We start from the raw sequence: 16,654 nt of genomic DNA on the forward strand, positions 1-16,654 counted from the left end.
TATTTACTAATCCTGGTCCCCGGGCTTCTCCATGGTGGTGGTGAGTGGGATGGAAGGAAGGCCCCATCCCATCTCGTGGGCAGCCTGACCCAGATCCCTGTCTCCAGTGGCAGGGGCGCCTAGCATTCCCTGATTCCTTGGCTCTCCCTTCTGCACTCAACTCAATCTGCTGCTTCTAGTTTCTCCCCCACGCCTGACCCCAGGCTCAGGGGCATCCCCGCTTCCACTATTGTCCTCAATCATGATGACTGCATTTCCCTCCCACTGCTGGTCCAACAGAGCATGGAGATGGAGAACCAGAGCCACATCACTGAGTTCATCCTGCTGGGGCTACCCACCCCGCCAGGGCAACAGGAGCTGTACTACATGCTGTTCCTGGCTCTGTACCTGGTCACCATAACGGGGAACCTGCTCATTGTCCTAGCCACCGGCACCGACTCACACCTCCACTCCCCCCATGTACTTCTTTCTTGCCAACCTATCCTGTGCTGACGTCTGCTTCTCCTCCACCACCGTCCCCAAGATGCTGGCCAACATGCAGACACACAACCCAGTCATCTCCTACACTGGATGCCTGAGCCAGATTTACTTTTTCCTGTTATTTGGAGACCTGGACAATTTCATCTTGGCTGTAATGGCATATGACCGCTATGTTGCCATCTGCCAGCCCCTGAGTTATGTTACAACCATGAACCCCAGGCGTTCTGCACTGATGGTGGTCACCTGCTGGGTCCTCACTGCTGTCCATGCACTGGTCCACACCCTCCTGATGGCTCGGTTGTCCTTCTGCACAGAGAGGGTGGTTCCCCACTTCTTCTGTGACCTATCCACTCTGCTGCATCTCTCCTGCTCTGACACCTCTGCCAATAAACTGGTCATCATCACTTTTGGGGGAGCGTTCCTGGTGGGACCATTCTTGGGCATCCTCGTCTCCTACACCCACATCTTCTACGCAGTCCTGAGGGTGCCATCTGTCCGGGGGCTGCGTCGAGCCATTTCTACCTGTGGCTCCCACCTGGCCGTGGTGTCACTTTTCTATGGGACCGTCATCAGCCTTTACCTGTGCCCCTCCCCTAGCCGTTCAGTGGAGCAGGGCTCTGTGGTGGCTGTGCTGTACACGGTAGTAACCCCATTGCTCAACCCCTTCCTCTACAGCCTGCACAACCGTGAGCTGCTCCAGGCACTGTGCCGGCCCCTGCGCATGTTCTGCCGAGGGAAAACTCACTGGTAATTTTGCAGCCCGGGGACATTGCCCCTTGATAACTAACGTTCAAGCGGAAAGTTGGAAAGCTTGGCTGGACACTCAGGCCCGGGCTATGTGGTAGCTGCAGGGAAGAGGAGAAATTAGTTACTAGTTAGTTATCTATTTCTTGCAGAGGGGCAGGTTGTTCACCCACTGATTTGGACAGGAAATCTAATGAAGAAGTCAGGTACACAGCCATTGTGCTTGTATGGTGGGAACAAGAGCAAACACACAGATGTAAATCGAAATAGCAATAGTGAAGAATGAATGAATGGATAATGCATAAGTAGAAGAAACAAAGCTGTTTCTCAAAGAAGACACCATTAATGGTGAAATTCACCCTTGGATGTTCATGGGACTGCAAAGTCCACTATGGGTTCTAATCCCAGCTCCACCACTTGTCTGCTGTGTGACCTTAAGCAAGTCACTTTATTTCTCTGTGCCTCAGTTACCTTATCTGTAAAATGGGAATTAAGACTGTGAGTCCTATATGGGAAATGGACTGTCCCACATGGACCTGATCATCTTGTATCTACCCCAGAGTTTAGTACAGTGTCTGGCACATAGCAGTTAACAAGTATAAAAAATGAAACCCACAGTCCTACAACAATGTGCACGAATACACACACACACACACACACACACACAATCAGATCCTATGGCTGAGGGGGCACAAACAGGGGAGGTGGGAATTAGCTGGGAAATCCCCCTGCAGGAAGTGGGATTTCAGGGATTTCTGGTGGGAACACAGGTGGTTTGGTGGGTTTCCCAGGAGCCAGGGGAAGTTTCAGGCAGGGTAAAAAGGTGTGAGCCAGGAGGATGGAGTCAGGAAAGTTGGAACAAGGGACATAAGCCCCTTTTGCAAGGGCTCAGTCCAATACCCAAAATAATCGCAGAAATAATAATTGTTCAATTGAGACTTCTAGTAGCTTTATCTGCTAGGAGTACAGTTGCAACTCTGCTCTACCTCAGAGCCTACTCAAACTGGTCCTTAGCTATCCCAGGCCCCTTCTTGTGGTCCAGGCAGGGGCCCCTTAGCATAACCTCTTAGGAAATGAGAGCTCTGCTTCCTATGTTCTGCTCTCCTGGATTATGCACCCCTTCTTCTGGCCTCTAGGCTATGCAGAGGCCTTCCAAAGATAAGGCCTGGCTCATGGCAGGAGGAAGACTAGCCTGGTGCGTGTCCAAAGATGTGTCCTGGCATGTGATTCGCAGGCAGGGCATGCACAAGATTTCTGTTATTACCCCTGGGGATAGGGCTCTTGTGGCTATTCTTCCTGAAGGTCACCAAAAGCTCATGACTACATTTACTCCTGTTTACTCTGTGTTCAGTACTGGTGGTCTTCAAGTAAAAGGGGCTGTGAACTGCATGGTTTGCTCTGCCCTGCAAGTATCATTTTAGTGCCCCTTTCTGGGCTCTTGGCTGTTTCCCTTCCTGCTACGAAAACCGTCCACACCTGCCATGGGAACATAATGGGTGTTGGAGGTGGACTAGACTCCGTTGGGAGCTGAGGGAGCCCTGGCCCAGAAGAGTTGAAGATTGTGACCCGGAGGTTCACCCAGCCATAACTGCTTCTTTGAGTGCCAAGGTGGGTGAGGGTCTCCTGAGCTGCTGGACCTACATTGCTCAACAGTCCCTTGGGAAACTGTATCTTCCTAGTAGCACTACCGGATGTGAACCTGGATTACTTCTGTTTTGGCCAGGAAGAACCTCCAGCCCAATTCAGCCCTCAGACACTGTTCTGTTGCACCATGGGTGGGTGGGGTGGGCCTTTATGGGACTCCAAACTCACTCAATAAGGTCATACTGAGGTGAAACATCACAGCAATAGGAACAAACTTCAAAGTGGTTTGTTCCTCACTGGGTGGAAATTGGGATCACTTCACCCATCGAACCAGGGTTAAACTCTCCAACAACTCTTTCTTCATTAGCCCTCAAACCCAAGTCACACCACCCCATCAGCCATCTATAGTTCATTCATATTTATTTATTTATACTCTCCCTTATCACTTGTGAACACAGCAAGATTGGGGATTGTAGCAATAAAGGATATTCTTGAACCAACGATGGGGCTCAGGTTTTGGGCTTTTTTTTGACCCCCACATCTGATGACCACATTTGTAGATATTTTTATGTTTGTCTCTCCAGTTAGAATAAGAACTACTTTGAAACGTGCTTATTGTTTCTCTTGTACTTTCCCAAGTGCTAAGTATAGGGCATCACACCCAGTGTGAGGTCAATAAACAACTACTAACTAATAACTACTATTGCTATTACTCTCTAAACATCTTCTGTCCCAAGGGGTCAGCACAAGGTTGGCAATGCTCATGCTAGGGGACTGACACAGGGATTGGCTTCACTTTTGGCACAGGGGATCCACTGGTGGCTGAGTAGCTATAGAAGAGTCAGAAAGAGACCCACGTTGTGTATCTCGGGGAACAGGAGAGTCACAACTAGTTGAGAGCCATGGATGGAGAGACCTTGAGTTTGGTTGAGAGGTAGTAGACGTGGCAGATGGGGACAGGCACAGACACAGGACAATAGTATGGGGGAGGCGGTGGAGAATGCAAAGTTCTTGACACTCAATGTTTCCACTTCCTCTTCACCAACCTTCGTCTTCATTCATTCCAAGGATTTGGGACCACTTAGCTCTCCAAGGCCTCTCCTAGGCCTAAACGTCTCTACTCTATTATATTCTAACCCTCCTTGACGTTTTGACAGCCTCTGATCCAGTGAACCACCTGCTATGGGAAGCCTATTTTTGGTGGCCAAGAGCTCCCACAGCCGTCTCTTCCATAGCCCCAAATCCCCATGAGCCCCATGGTTGGTTCAAGAATATCCTTTATTGCTACAATCTCCAATCTTACTTAGAGAGCCCAGTGAAGGGAGTCACCCAACCGGTTAACTCAACGGTAAGCTGTTTTGATGCTTCGTCCCCCTGCCCTTTTATTTTGGGCAGACTTCGAAGGGAACCTCTCAACATAACCTACAGCAAGCAAAAAAAATTTGATACAGGGTGAACGCTTTTTTTATGTACTCCTAGCCCTTGGCTCCATGGAAGGGTGGTGTGTCATGGTTTTCTGATAGGTTTCCCCTTCTTCCCAAAGAAACAGGACATGAAGAGTCAGGCAGTTTCAAAGGTAGTTGAGTTTCTCCGCTTCATTGATCCTTGTCTCTTTGTGGTCTGTATCTTTTCACAGAAGCTGGCCGTTCACCTATATTGCAAGTCTGACATTTCTTCTTGCACACAGCCATTACAATTTGTCTGCACCCTCGGTTCTGCATCTGACCTTCTGCCATACATCTTATCTTTCATGGAAGTAGCTTGGCTCAGTAGAAAGAGCACAGGCTTTGGAGTCAGAGGTCAGGAGTTCAAAGCCAGGAGGCTTTGCCAATTGTTAGCTGTGTGAGTTTGGGCAAGTCACTTAACTTCTCTGTGCCTCAGGTACCTCATCTATAAAATGGGAATTAAGACTTGAGCCCCCCGTGGGACACCCTGATCACCTTGCAACCCCCGCTCCCCGAGCTTAGAACAGTGCTTTGCACATAGTAAGTGGTTATTAAATGTTATTATTATTATAATTATTATTATTATTATTATTATTATTATTATTATTATTATTATCTGTGTTCCCTGATTTTCATCTTATGTCTGTTTTTCAATTTGGCCTTCTACCTTACATTCTATAGTCCTATTTGGGCCAGGCAGGATCCAGCAACTATGGTCACCCCTCTTATTCACGAGATCATGTTTCCCTAAGTAACACCACACTCTCCACCTCGAAACTCTTTCAGGTCGTGCTTTTGTGGACATGGTACTAACCTAGTTCTCCTCCTACTTTTCTTACCCCTCCTCAGTTTAATTTGTTGGTTGGTTTTCTGCCCCACAATCTTTAACTGTTTTAGGTTCTCTGCTCTTCTTGCTCAAAACTTACCCTCTCAGGGAGCTCATTCACTCACAAGGCTTCAGGTACCACCTCTATGAGGATAATTCCCAAATCTACCCTTATAAGAGAGCACTCCATCACCTTGCCCCCCTCCTACCTAACCTCGTTTCTCTCCTTCTACAAACCTGCCCACAGACTTCGCTCTTCTGCTGCTAACCTTCTCACTGTGCCTCGATCTCACCTGTCTCACTGCCGACTCCTGACCCATGTCCTACCTCTGACCTGGATCACCTTCCCTCCTCAAATCTGCCAGACAATTACTCTCCCCACATTCAAAGCCTTACTAAAGGCACATCTCTTCCAAGAGGCCTTCCTAGACTAAGCCCCACTTTTCCTCATCTCCCACTCCCTTCTGTATCACCCTGACTTGCTCCCTTTACTCTTTCCCCATCTCTCTGCCCCACAGAACTTGTGTACATAGCTGTAATTTTGTTTATTTATATTGATGTCTGTTCATTTGCACTGATGTATGTTTCCCTGCCTCTAGACTATGAGCTCATTTTGGGCAGGGATTGCCACTCTTTATTTCTGCATTATATTTCCCAAGCACTTAGTACAGTGGTCTGCACACAGTAAGCATGTAATAAATATGATTGAAAGAATGAATGAATGAACCATGGATCAATTATTGTATTAGTCTCCTCACTGGTCCCCCAGCCACCAGCCCCTCTCCACTCCAATCTATTCTGTACACTGCTGCTTAGATCCTCCTCTTTAGATTTTGATTTCTATGGGACATAGGGAATGTGTCTGATCTGTTCAACTTGTATCTTCCCCAGGACTTAGAATAGTGCTTGAAACAGCATGGGCTATGAAAAGTGGCAAGGCCTAGTGGATAGAGCACAGGCCCGGGAGTCAGAAGGTCTATAGGTTCCAATACCAGCTCCACCACTTATCTGTTGGTTGACCTCGGGCATGTTACTTTACTTCTCTGTACCTCACTACCTCATCTGTAAAATGGGTATTAAGACTGTGAACCCCATATGGGACAGAGTCTGTGGATTCCCCTCCAGTGCTTAATACAGTGCCTGGCACATAGTAAGCACTTAACAAATATTGCAAATACCTCATATTAAGTGTTTAACAAAAGCCATCACTATTATCTTCTTGACATTTCCTCCAGGGCTCACTTCTTCACTTCTTGAAACCCTCCTCTGTCTGCCCATGACCCTCCACATCAAGCAAAAATTATTCACAACTGTGTTCAAGGCTATGTGCCATCTCACCCCATTCATCTATTTATTCTCTTCTTCTGTCACTCCCTAATCCACTCTATTCGTTCCTCTTAAATTTACCTTCTAATTCTACTTCACTCTCTATTCTCCCTGTTCTATCCTATTGTTCACGCTGTTCCCTTGACTGGAAACTCTCCCTGAATCCTACAGACCACAGCTCTCCAACATTCAAAGCATCCTGAAATGCTTTGTCTTCCAAAATGTTATCCCCAATGAATTTCCAGAGTCCTAAGACATTTAAACTTATCAACCATCAGTAGTACCTATGTAACTATTTATACCTAGCCTCAGCTCTTGTGTATATACACTGATTCAACTGTACATTCAGTGACCAATTTTGGTTACTGTTTGTAAATCATTGTGTGCCTGCCTCCACAAATAGAGTGTAAGCTCCTTGTGGGCAAGGAGCATGCCACTTGCTTGGTTTGTACTTTCCAAGAGCCTAGTACAGTGCACTGTACTCAAAGGGCATTCTATAAATGCTAATACTACTACTACTACATAGGGACAGGGGACCATACGACACGTTGGAGGACAGATAAAATGCCAAGGGATAGGGACAGATGTTGAGGGTTGGGGCAGACACCAGAAGATGAGAGCGGATGCTAGAAAATTGGGGTCAATGCTGGGAGACTGGGATGGAAGTTGAGGGATGGGGAAGAATGCTTGGAGATTGGTTGGAATACTGAGGAATAGGGACGAGTGCAGGAAGAGAGGGATGAATGTTGGAGAACCAGTGGGATGGATCCTGAGGTAGGGGGATGGATGCAGGGGGAGGGAGATAGATGTCGAAGGATGAGGACAGATGCCTTGAGATTGGGATGGATGTTGAGGGGTGGGGACAGATGCTGGGATATTGAGATGGATGCTGAGGATTGGGATAGATGGTGAGAGATCAGGATGGATGTTGAGGGATAGGGACAGATGCAGGGGGATAGGGATGGATGCTGAGGTATGAGGATGGATGCAGGGAAAGTGGGATGGATGCTGAGGTATGGGGCTGGATGCAGGGGATGGGGGTGGATGCTGAGGGATGGGACAGATTTTGGACAATAGATGCAGGAGAATGAAGTCGGTGCCTAGGATGGAGCATAATGGAGAGGGCGATAGATATCCATACCATGGCATACCGTCCTGGTCTGGGAGACATTATCCTCAGTAGCTGAGGAACAGGTAGTCAGAATAAGAGTTGGTTTCAATAATAATTGATAATTATGGTATTTATTAAGCGGCTACTATGTGCTAAGCACTGTTCTAAGCGCTGGGGTAGATACAAGGTAATCAGGTTATCCCAAGTGATGTTCGCCGTCTTAATCACCATTTTACAGATGAGGTAACTGAGGCCCAGACAAGTTAAGTTACTTGCCGAAAGTCACACAGCTGATAAGTGGTGGAGCCGGGATTAGAACCCATGTCCTCTGACTCCCAAGTCCATGCTTGTTCCACTAAGCCACGCTGCTTACTGAGCAGAAGGTGTTCAGCAGCATCTTGGGGACAAGATCTGTGTCAACGGTCTTTACTTAACGCTTATTACATGTGAAGCATTGTGCTAGGTGCTGGGGTAAATACTGGGTAAACACTAGGTTAATGAAATAGCGAGAGTCCCAGCTCTGGCTGGGGGTGAAGGATTGGTTTGGAGGCACAGGGCCCAGGTCACCATGTCCGGGGGCATAGGGCTGGGGTCTCAGGAACCTGGAGACCCAGATTAGGGATTTAGGGTCTGAGGGCACAAGGCCAGGAGCGCAAGGCCTGGTGTAGGTCTCTGTTACGCAGGCTATAGATAAAGGGGTTCAGGAGCGGGGTGATGGTTGTGTAAATGACTGTGGCCATGGTGACCCGCTCAGAGGAGAAGCTGGATGACGGCTGGAAGTAGACCCAAATGACGGAGCCATAGAAGAGCCCGACTGCAGCCAGGTGGGAGCTGCAGGTAGAGAAGGCCTTGTGCTTCCCATGGGCCGAGGGCACCCGCAGAACAGCGGGGATAATGTGGGCGTAGGAGACCAGGACCATCAGAAGGGCACTGTTGACTATGGCGGCCCCTTCTGTGTACACTACAAGAAAGTTGATGTAGGGATCGGAGCAGGAGATCTTCAGCAGGGGAAAGACGTCACAGAAGTAGAGAGGAATTTCACGGGAGGAACAGAAGGTCATTTGGGTCATAAGGAGGGTGTGCAGCAGGGAGTGGAGGTGAGAGACCAGCCAGCAGGCAACCACCAGCAGGACACAACACTGAGGGCTCATGACCACTGAGTAACGCAGCGGATTGCAGATGGCCAAGTAGCGATCATAGGCCATCGCAGCCAGGAGGAAGTTCTCGGTGGCCCCAAAGGCAATGAAGAAATACATCTGGGCCAGGCAGCCACTGTACAAAACATCCTGGTGTCCAATGAAGAGCGTTCCCAGCAGGCTGGGCACAGTGGTAGAAGAGAAGCCAATGTCCACCAGAGACAGGTTGGCAAGGAAGAAATACATGGGGGAGTGGAGGCGGAAGTCTGTCCGGATGGCCAGGACAATGAGCAGGTTCCCCGCTACGGTGACCAGGTACAGACCCAGGAAGAGCACAAAGAGGACCCGCTGTTGCCCAGCATTAGCGATGCTTTGGAGTGTGAATGTAGAGCCACTGGTCTGGTTTCTTGTCCCCATGGGGAAATGATAGAGCTGGAGAGCAAGGAGTACGAGAAGCAGATCTGGAAAGGCATGGTCACATTCATTAATTCATTCAGTCGTTTTTATTGAGGGCTTACTGTGTGCAGAGCACCGCACTAAGCGCTTGGGAAGTACAACTTGGCAACATATAGTGATGGTCCCTACCCAACAACGGGCTCACAGTCTAGAAGAGGGAGACAGACAACAAAACAAAACATGTGGACAGGTGTTAAGTCGTCAGAACAAATAGAATTAAAGCTAGATGCTCATCATTGACAAAATAAATAGAATAGTAAATATATGCAAGCAAAATAAATAGAGTAACAAATCTGTACAAACATATATACAGGTGCTGTGGGAAGGGGAAGGAGATAGGGCGGGGGGAATGGGGAGGAGGAGAAGAAAAAGGGCGCTCAGTCTGGGAAGGCCTCTTGGAGGAGGTGAGCTTTCAGTAGGGCTTTGAAGGGAGGAAGAGAGCTAGCTTGGTGGATGTGCGGAGGGAGGACATTCCAGGCCAGGGGGAGTACGTGGGCCAGGGGTCCACGGCGGGACAGGGAAGAAGGAGGTACAGTGATTAGGTTAGCGGCAGAGGAGCAGAGGGTGCAGGCTGGGCTGTAGAAGGAGAGAAGGGAGGTGAGGTAGGAGGGGACAAGGTGATTGAGACCCTTGAAGCCGAGAGTTACGAGTTTTTGCTTGATTTGTAGGTTGACAGGTAGCCACTTTATATCAGGCAGTCCACCATTCTCTCCATTTTCAAAACCTTCCTAAAATCACATCTTCTCCAAAAGGTCTTCCCTAACCAAGCCCTCATTTCTCCTATCTGCCCTCCCTTCTGGGTGACACAGTAGGCACTTTCCTTCTCACCCTAGTCCCACAGCACTTATGTACATATGCTTATATTTTACTATTTCCCCTATCTGTAATTTATTATAATGTTTGTCTCCTTCTATAGATGAAAAGTTCATTGTGGGCAGGGAACATGTCCACCAACTCTGTTGTAGTCTCCCAAGTCATCAGTACACTGCTCTGTATGGAGTAACTGTTCAATAAATAACATTGAAAGATTGACTGATTGTTTACTGATTGGGAGTTGATGGAGCCTTCAGTGAGGATTTGGGTTTCCTGGAGGGGAACCAGGGATTTGTAGGCCTCATGTCTCATCCCCTGCTCCTTCTGCTCCCCATAACCCTCCTAATCAGATTTTCCCCAGCAGCCAGTAGAGCAAGGCAGCACTTGGGCACAGGCATCCCGCCTTCAAACCAGGACCTGGGGCCAAGGGGATGGGCAACTGCAAATGTTCTGCCCATTCATGGGGCAGCAATTCTTCCCTCCCAGCTGCCCCTGGCGCCCCTTGAAGGGTGGCTGGTCTAAGTGGTTCCAGACATTGGGCAGTGCCATCTGTCCTCAGCCCCGAGGCATTTCCAGCCCAACCATGTCCACCAGAGATGAGGACTGAGCTCCCAGAATAACCACATGACATGGACAACAGCGAATTTGGCCCCCACCTCAGCCCATCTTCTATCACATTCTCTGTTCCACTCCGCAGTGACGATTTCCTCAGTCGTCCCAAAGCTCCCCAATATCTCCCATTTTCCCCAATTTACCCAGGTCTCCATAGTCCCATAGTTTCCCAGGTGCTCCTAATCTTCAGTCTTCCCATATCTCCCATCTCTCCTCAGATCCCTCCAAGGCTTCCCAATCTCCTCACTCACCCAAGCTGGGGTAAGCTAGATGCTTCCAGAATGAGTACTTTGATACTCGTTCCTTTGATACTTCCCTCCTCCCCTCCTTAACTTCCATCTTCAACTGCTCACTCCTTACTGGTTCCTTCCCCTCTGCCTACAACATGCCCATGTCTCCCGCATCCTAAAAAAACCCTCTCTTGACCCCACCTATCCTTCTAGTTATTGTCCTATCTCACTCCTCCCCTTCCTTTCCAAACTGCTGGAACGAGGCATCTACACTCGCTGCCTCGAATTCCTCAATGCCAACTCTCTCCTTGACCCCCTTCAATCTGGCTTCCATATACTACAGTCCACCGAAACTGCCCTCTCAAAGTTCATCAATGACCTACTTCTTGCCAAAGCCTGCGGCTCCTACTCTATCCTAATCCCCCTCGACCTCTCAGCTGCCTTCGACACTGTGGATAACCCCCTTCTCCTCAACATTGGCTTCACAGATTCCGTCCTCTCCTGGTTCTCCTCTTATCTCTGGCCTTTCATTCTCCATCTCCTTTGCGGGCTCCTCCTCCCGTTCCCATCACCGTACTGTACGGGTTGCTCAAGGGTCAGTTCTTGGTCCCCTTCTATTCTCTATCTACACTCACTCCCTTGGGGAACTCATTCACTCCCACGGCTTCAGATATCATCTCTATGCTCATGACACCCAAATCTACATCACTGCCCCTGCTCTCCCTCCCTCCCTCCCTCCAGGCTTGTATCTCCTCCTGACTTCAGGACGTCTCCATCGGGATGTCTGCCCCACCATCTAAAACTCAATATGTCCAAGACTGAACTCCTTATCTTCCTTCCTAAACCCTGCCCTCTTCCTGACTTTCCCGTCACTGTAGATGCCACTACCATCCTTCCCATCTCACAAGCCTGCAACCTTGGTGTCATCCTCGACTCTGCTCTCTCGTTCACCCCACATAACCAATCCATCACCAAAACCTGCCGGTCTCACCTTCAAAACATCGCCAAGATCCGCCGTTTCCTCTCCATCCGAACTGCTACCTTGCTGATTCAATCTCTCATCCTATCCCGACTGGATTACTGCATCAGCGTCCTCTCTGATCTCCTATCCTCCTGTCTCTCCCTGATTCAGTCTATACTTCACTCTGTTGCCCGGATTATCTCTGTATAGAAATGCTCTGGGCATGTTACCTCCTCAGAAATCTCCAGTGGCTGCCTGTCAACCTACGAATCAAGCAAAAAGTCCTCACTCTCGGCTTCAAGGCTCTCCATCACCTTGTCCCCTCCTACCTCAAATCCCTTCTCTCCTTCGACAGCCCAGCCCGCACCCTCTGCTCCTCTGCCGCTAACCTCCACACTGTGCCTTGTTCTTGCCTGTCCCACCGTCGACTCACGGCCAACGTCCTTCCCCTGGCCTGGAATGCCCTCCCTCCACACAACCGCCAAGCTAGCTCTCTTCCTCCTTTCAAAGCCCTACTAAGAGCTCTCCTCCACCAGGAGGCCTTTCCAGATTAAGCCCCCTTTCTCCTCTCCTCCTCCCCATCCCACCACACCCTACCTCCTTTCCCTCCCCACAGCACTTGCATATATTTGAACAGATTTATCACTCTATTTATTTTACTTGTACATATTTACTATTCTATTTGTTTTGCTCATGATGTGCATATAGCCATAATTCTATTTATTCTATTTTGACACTGTCTACATGTTTTGTCTCCCCCTTCTAGACTGTGAGCCCGTTGTTGGGTAGGGACCCTCTCTATATGTTGCCGACTTGTTCTTCCCAAGCGCTTAGTACAGTGGTCTGTACACAGTAAGCACAAGCAGCATGGATCAGTGGAAAGAGCACGGGCTATGGAGTTAGAGTTCATGGGTTCAAATCCTGACTCTGCCAACTGTCAGCTGTGTGACTTTGGGCAAGTCACTTAACTTCTCTGTGCCTCAGTTCCCTCATCTGTAAAATGGGGATGAAGACTGTGAGCCCCCTGTAGGACAACCTGATCACCTTGTAACCTCCCCAGCGCTTAGAACAGTGCTTTGCACATAGTAAGTGCTTAACAAATGCCATTATTCTAGACTGTGAGCCCACTTTCTAGACTGTGAGCCCACTGTTGGGTAGGGACTGTATATGTTGCCAACTTGTACTTCCCAAGCGCTTAGTACAGTGCTCTGAACACAGTAAGCGCTCAATAAATATGATTGATTGATTGATTGAATAAATACAATTGAATGAATGAATGAATGAGGATAAACTTTGTCTCTGGAAATCAGGGAAGCAGAGAAAGACTGTTAATGGCTTGGAGAAGAGGTGTAGAAAGAAGTCCTTGTGTTTCTTATAATTTCCCTTGGAGAACTCATTTGTTCACACAGCTTCAACTACCATCGCTATATAGGTGATACCCTAATCTACACCTCCAGTCAATCAATCAATCAATCATATTTATTGAGTGCTTACTGTGTGCAGAGCACTGTACTAAGCGCTTGGGAAGTATAAGCTGGCAACATATAGAGACAGTCCTTACCCAACAGTGGTCTCACAGTCTGGTAGGGGGAGACAGAGAACAAAACCAAACATATTAACCAAATAAAATAAATTGAATAGATATGTACAAGTAAAATAAATAAATAAATAAACAGAGTAATAAATATGTACAAACATATATACATATATATAGGTGCTGTGGGGAAGGGACGGAGGTAAGACAGGGGGGATGGAGGGGGGAAGAGGGGGAGAGGAAGGAGGGGGCTCAGTCTGGGAAGGCCTCCTGGAGGAAGTGAGTTCTCAGTAGGGCCTTGAAGGGAGGAAGAGAGTTAGCATGGCAGATGGGCAGAGGGAGGGCATTCCAGGCCAGCGGGATGATGTGGGCCGGGGTCGATGGCGGGACAGGCGAGAACGAGGGACGGCAAAAAGATTAGCAGCAGAGGAGCGGAGGGTGCGGGCTGGGCTGTAGAAGGAAAGAAGGGAGGTGAGGTAGGAGGGGGCGAGGTGATGGAAAGCCTTGAAGCCGAAATCAGTCCTGATCTATCTCCCTCTCTGCAGTCTTGCATTTCCTCTTGCCTTTAAGACATCTCTACTGGAATGTCCTGCCTTCTGAACTTCTTACCTTGTCCACCAAACCATGTTCTCCCGCTCACTTTGTCATCACCTTTGGCGATACCACCCCTCCCGTCTCACAAGCCCATAACCGTGCCAACCCTGTTCACTTCAAGTTTATCCTTTCCTGCCTTAACTCAGCCCTCTCCTCTGCCAGACAAAACTATTTCTCCTCCCTTATTGACACCCATGCCCATCGCCCCCGCCGGCTCTTCTGTACATTCAACTCCCTTCTCAGGCCCCCGGTTCCTCCCCCTTCTCCTTCCCTCACCCCCCAACGATCTGGTCTCCTACTTCATTGACAAAATTAAATCCATCAGGTCCGACCTCCCCAAAGTCACTCCCCCCACTTCTCCAACCCCCCGGCTCTCAACACTCTCTGCTACTCTCCCATCCTTCCCAGCAGTATCCTCAGAGGAGCTCTCATCCCTCCTCTCAAGTGCTACTCCGGCCACCTGTGCTTCTGACCCCATTCCCTCTTGTCTCATGAAATCTCTCGCTCCATCCCTTCTCCCCTCCTTAACTACCATCTTCAACCACTCACTCTCCACTGGTTCCTTCCCCTCTTCCTTCAAACATCCCCATGTCTCTCCCATCCTAAAAAAACCCTCTCTTGACCCCACCTCATCTTCTAGTTATCGCCCCATATCCCTCCTACCATTCCTTTCCAAACTCCTTGAACGAGTTGTCTACACGCGCTGCCTCGAATTTCTCAACAACAACACTCTCCTTGACCCCCTCCAGTCTGGCTCCCGTCCCCTACATTCCACGGAAACTGCCCTCTCAAAGGTCACCAATGACCTCCTGCTTGCCAAATCCAAGGGCTCATACTCTATCCTAATCCTCCTCGAACTCTCAACTGCCTTCGACACTGTGGACCACCCCCTTCTCCTCAACACGCTATCTGACCTTGACTTCACAGACTCCGTCCTCTCCTGGTTCTCCTCTTACCTCTCCGGTCGTTCATTCTCAGTCTCTTTTGCAGGCTTCTCCTCCCTCTCCCATCCCCTTACTGTGGGGGTTCCCCAAGGTTCAGTGCTTGATCCCCTTCTGTTCTCGATCTACACGCACTCCCTTGGTGAGCTCATTCGCTCCAATGGCTTCAACTATCATCTCCACGCTGATGACACCCAGATCTACATCTCTGCCCCTGCTCTCTCCCCCTCTCTCCAGGCTCGCATCTCCTCCTGCCTTCAGGACATCTCCATCTGGATGTCTGCCCACCATCTAAAGCTCAACATGTCGAAGACTGAACTCCTTGTCTTCCGTCCCAAACCTTGTCCTCTCCCTGACTTTCCCATCTCTGTTGACAGCACTACCATCCTTCCCGTCTCACAAGCCCGCAACCTTGGTGTCATCCTCGACTCCGCTCTCTCATTCACCCCTCACATCCAAGCCGTCACCAAAACCTGCCGGCCTCAGCTCCGCAACATTGCCAAGATCCACCCTTTCCTCTCCATCCATACCGCTACCTTGCTCATTCAAGCTCTCATCCTATCCCGTCTGGACTACTGCATCAGCCTCCTCTCTGATATCCCATCCTCGTGTCTCTCTCCACTGCAATCCATACTTCATGCTGCTGCCCGGATTATCTTTGTCCAGAAACGCTCTGGGCATATTACTCCCCTCCTCAAAAATCTCCAGTGGCTACCAATCAATCTGCGCATCAGGCAGAAACTCCTCACCCTGGGATTCAAGGCTCTTCAACACCTCGCCCCCTCCTACCTCACCTCCCTTCTGTCCTTCTACAGCCCAGCCCGCACCCTCCGCTCCTCCGCCACTAATCTCCTCACCGTACCTCATTCTCGCCTATCCCGCCATCGACCCCCAGCCCACGTCATCCCCCGGGCCTGGAATGCCCTCCCTCTGCCCATCTGCCAAGCTAGCTCTCTTCCTCCCTTCAAGGCCCTATTGAGAGCTCACCTCCTCCAGGAGGCCTTCCCAAACTGAGCCCCTTCCTTCCTCTCCCCTCGTCCCCCTCTCCATCCCCCTCATCTTACTGCCTTCCCTTCCCCACAGCACCTGTATATATGTATATATGTTTGTACATATTTATTACTCTATTTATTTATTTATTTGTTTTACTTGTACATATCTATTCTATTTATTTTATTTTGTTACTATGTTTGGTTTTGTTCTCTGTCTCCCCCCTTTTAGACTGTGAGCCCACTGTTGGGTAGGGACTGTCTCTATATGTTGCCAATCTGTACTTCCCAAGCGATTAGTACAGTGCTCTGCACGTAGTAAGCACTCAATAAATACGATTGATGATGATGATGATGACATCTCCATCTGGATGACTGCCCGCCACCTAAAACTCAACATGTCCAAGACTGAACTCCTTGTCTTCCCTCCCAAACCCTGCCTTCTCCCTGACTTTCCCATCTCTGTTGACGGCACTACCATCCTTCCCATCTCACAAGCCCACAACCTTGGTGTCATCCTCGACTCCGCTCTCTCATTCACCCCTCACATCCGAGCCGTCACCAAAACCTGCCGGTCTCAGCTCCACAACATTGTCAAGATCCGCCCTTTCGTCTCCATCCACACTGCTACCCTTCTCGTTCAAGCTCTTATCCTATCCCGTCTGGACTACTGCATCAGCCGTCTCTCTGATCTCCCATCCTCGTGTCTCTCCCCACTTCAATCCATACTTCATGCTGCTGCCCGGATTATCTTTGTCCAGAAATGCTTTGGGCATGTTACTCCCCTCCTCAAAAATCTCCAGTGGCTACAAATCAATCTGCGCATCAGGCAGAAACTCCTCACCCTGGGCTTCAAGGCTTTCCATCACCTC

General features: G+C 49.2%; 1 protein-coding gene and 1 pseudogene across 1 annotated transcript; one reads left to right on the forward strand and one right to left on the reverse strand.

Moving 5' to 3' along the window:
• The first annotated feature begins 282 nt into the window (after positions 1–282).
• LOC119923493 lies at positions 283–5,004 on the forward strand (annotated as a pseudogene).
• Positions 5,005–8,139: 3,135 nt separating this feature from the next.
• On the reverse strand, positions 8,140–9,069 carry LOC119923494 (olfactory receptor 1361-like). Its single transcript, XM_038742869.1, has one exon. The coding sequence runs from the start codon at positions 9,067–9,069 to the stop codon at positions 8,140–8,142; it is 930 nt and encodes a 309-aa protein (XP_038598797.1).
• Between the last annotated feature and the right edge of the window lie 7,585 nt (positions 9,070–16,654).

Source organism: Tachyglossus aculeatus, unplaced genomic scaffold (assembly GCF_015852505.1).
Source record: "Tachyglossus aculeatus isolate mTacAcu1 unplaced genomic scaffold, mTacAcu1.pri scaffold_1_arrow_ctg1, whole genome shotgun sequence".
Taxonomy (NCBI): domain Eukaryota; kingdom Metazoa; phylum Chordata; class Mammalia; order Monotremata; family Tachyglossidae; genus Tachyglossus; species Tachyglossus aculeatus.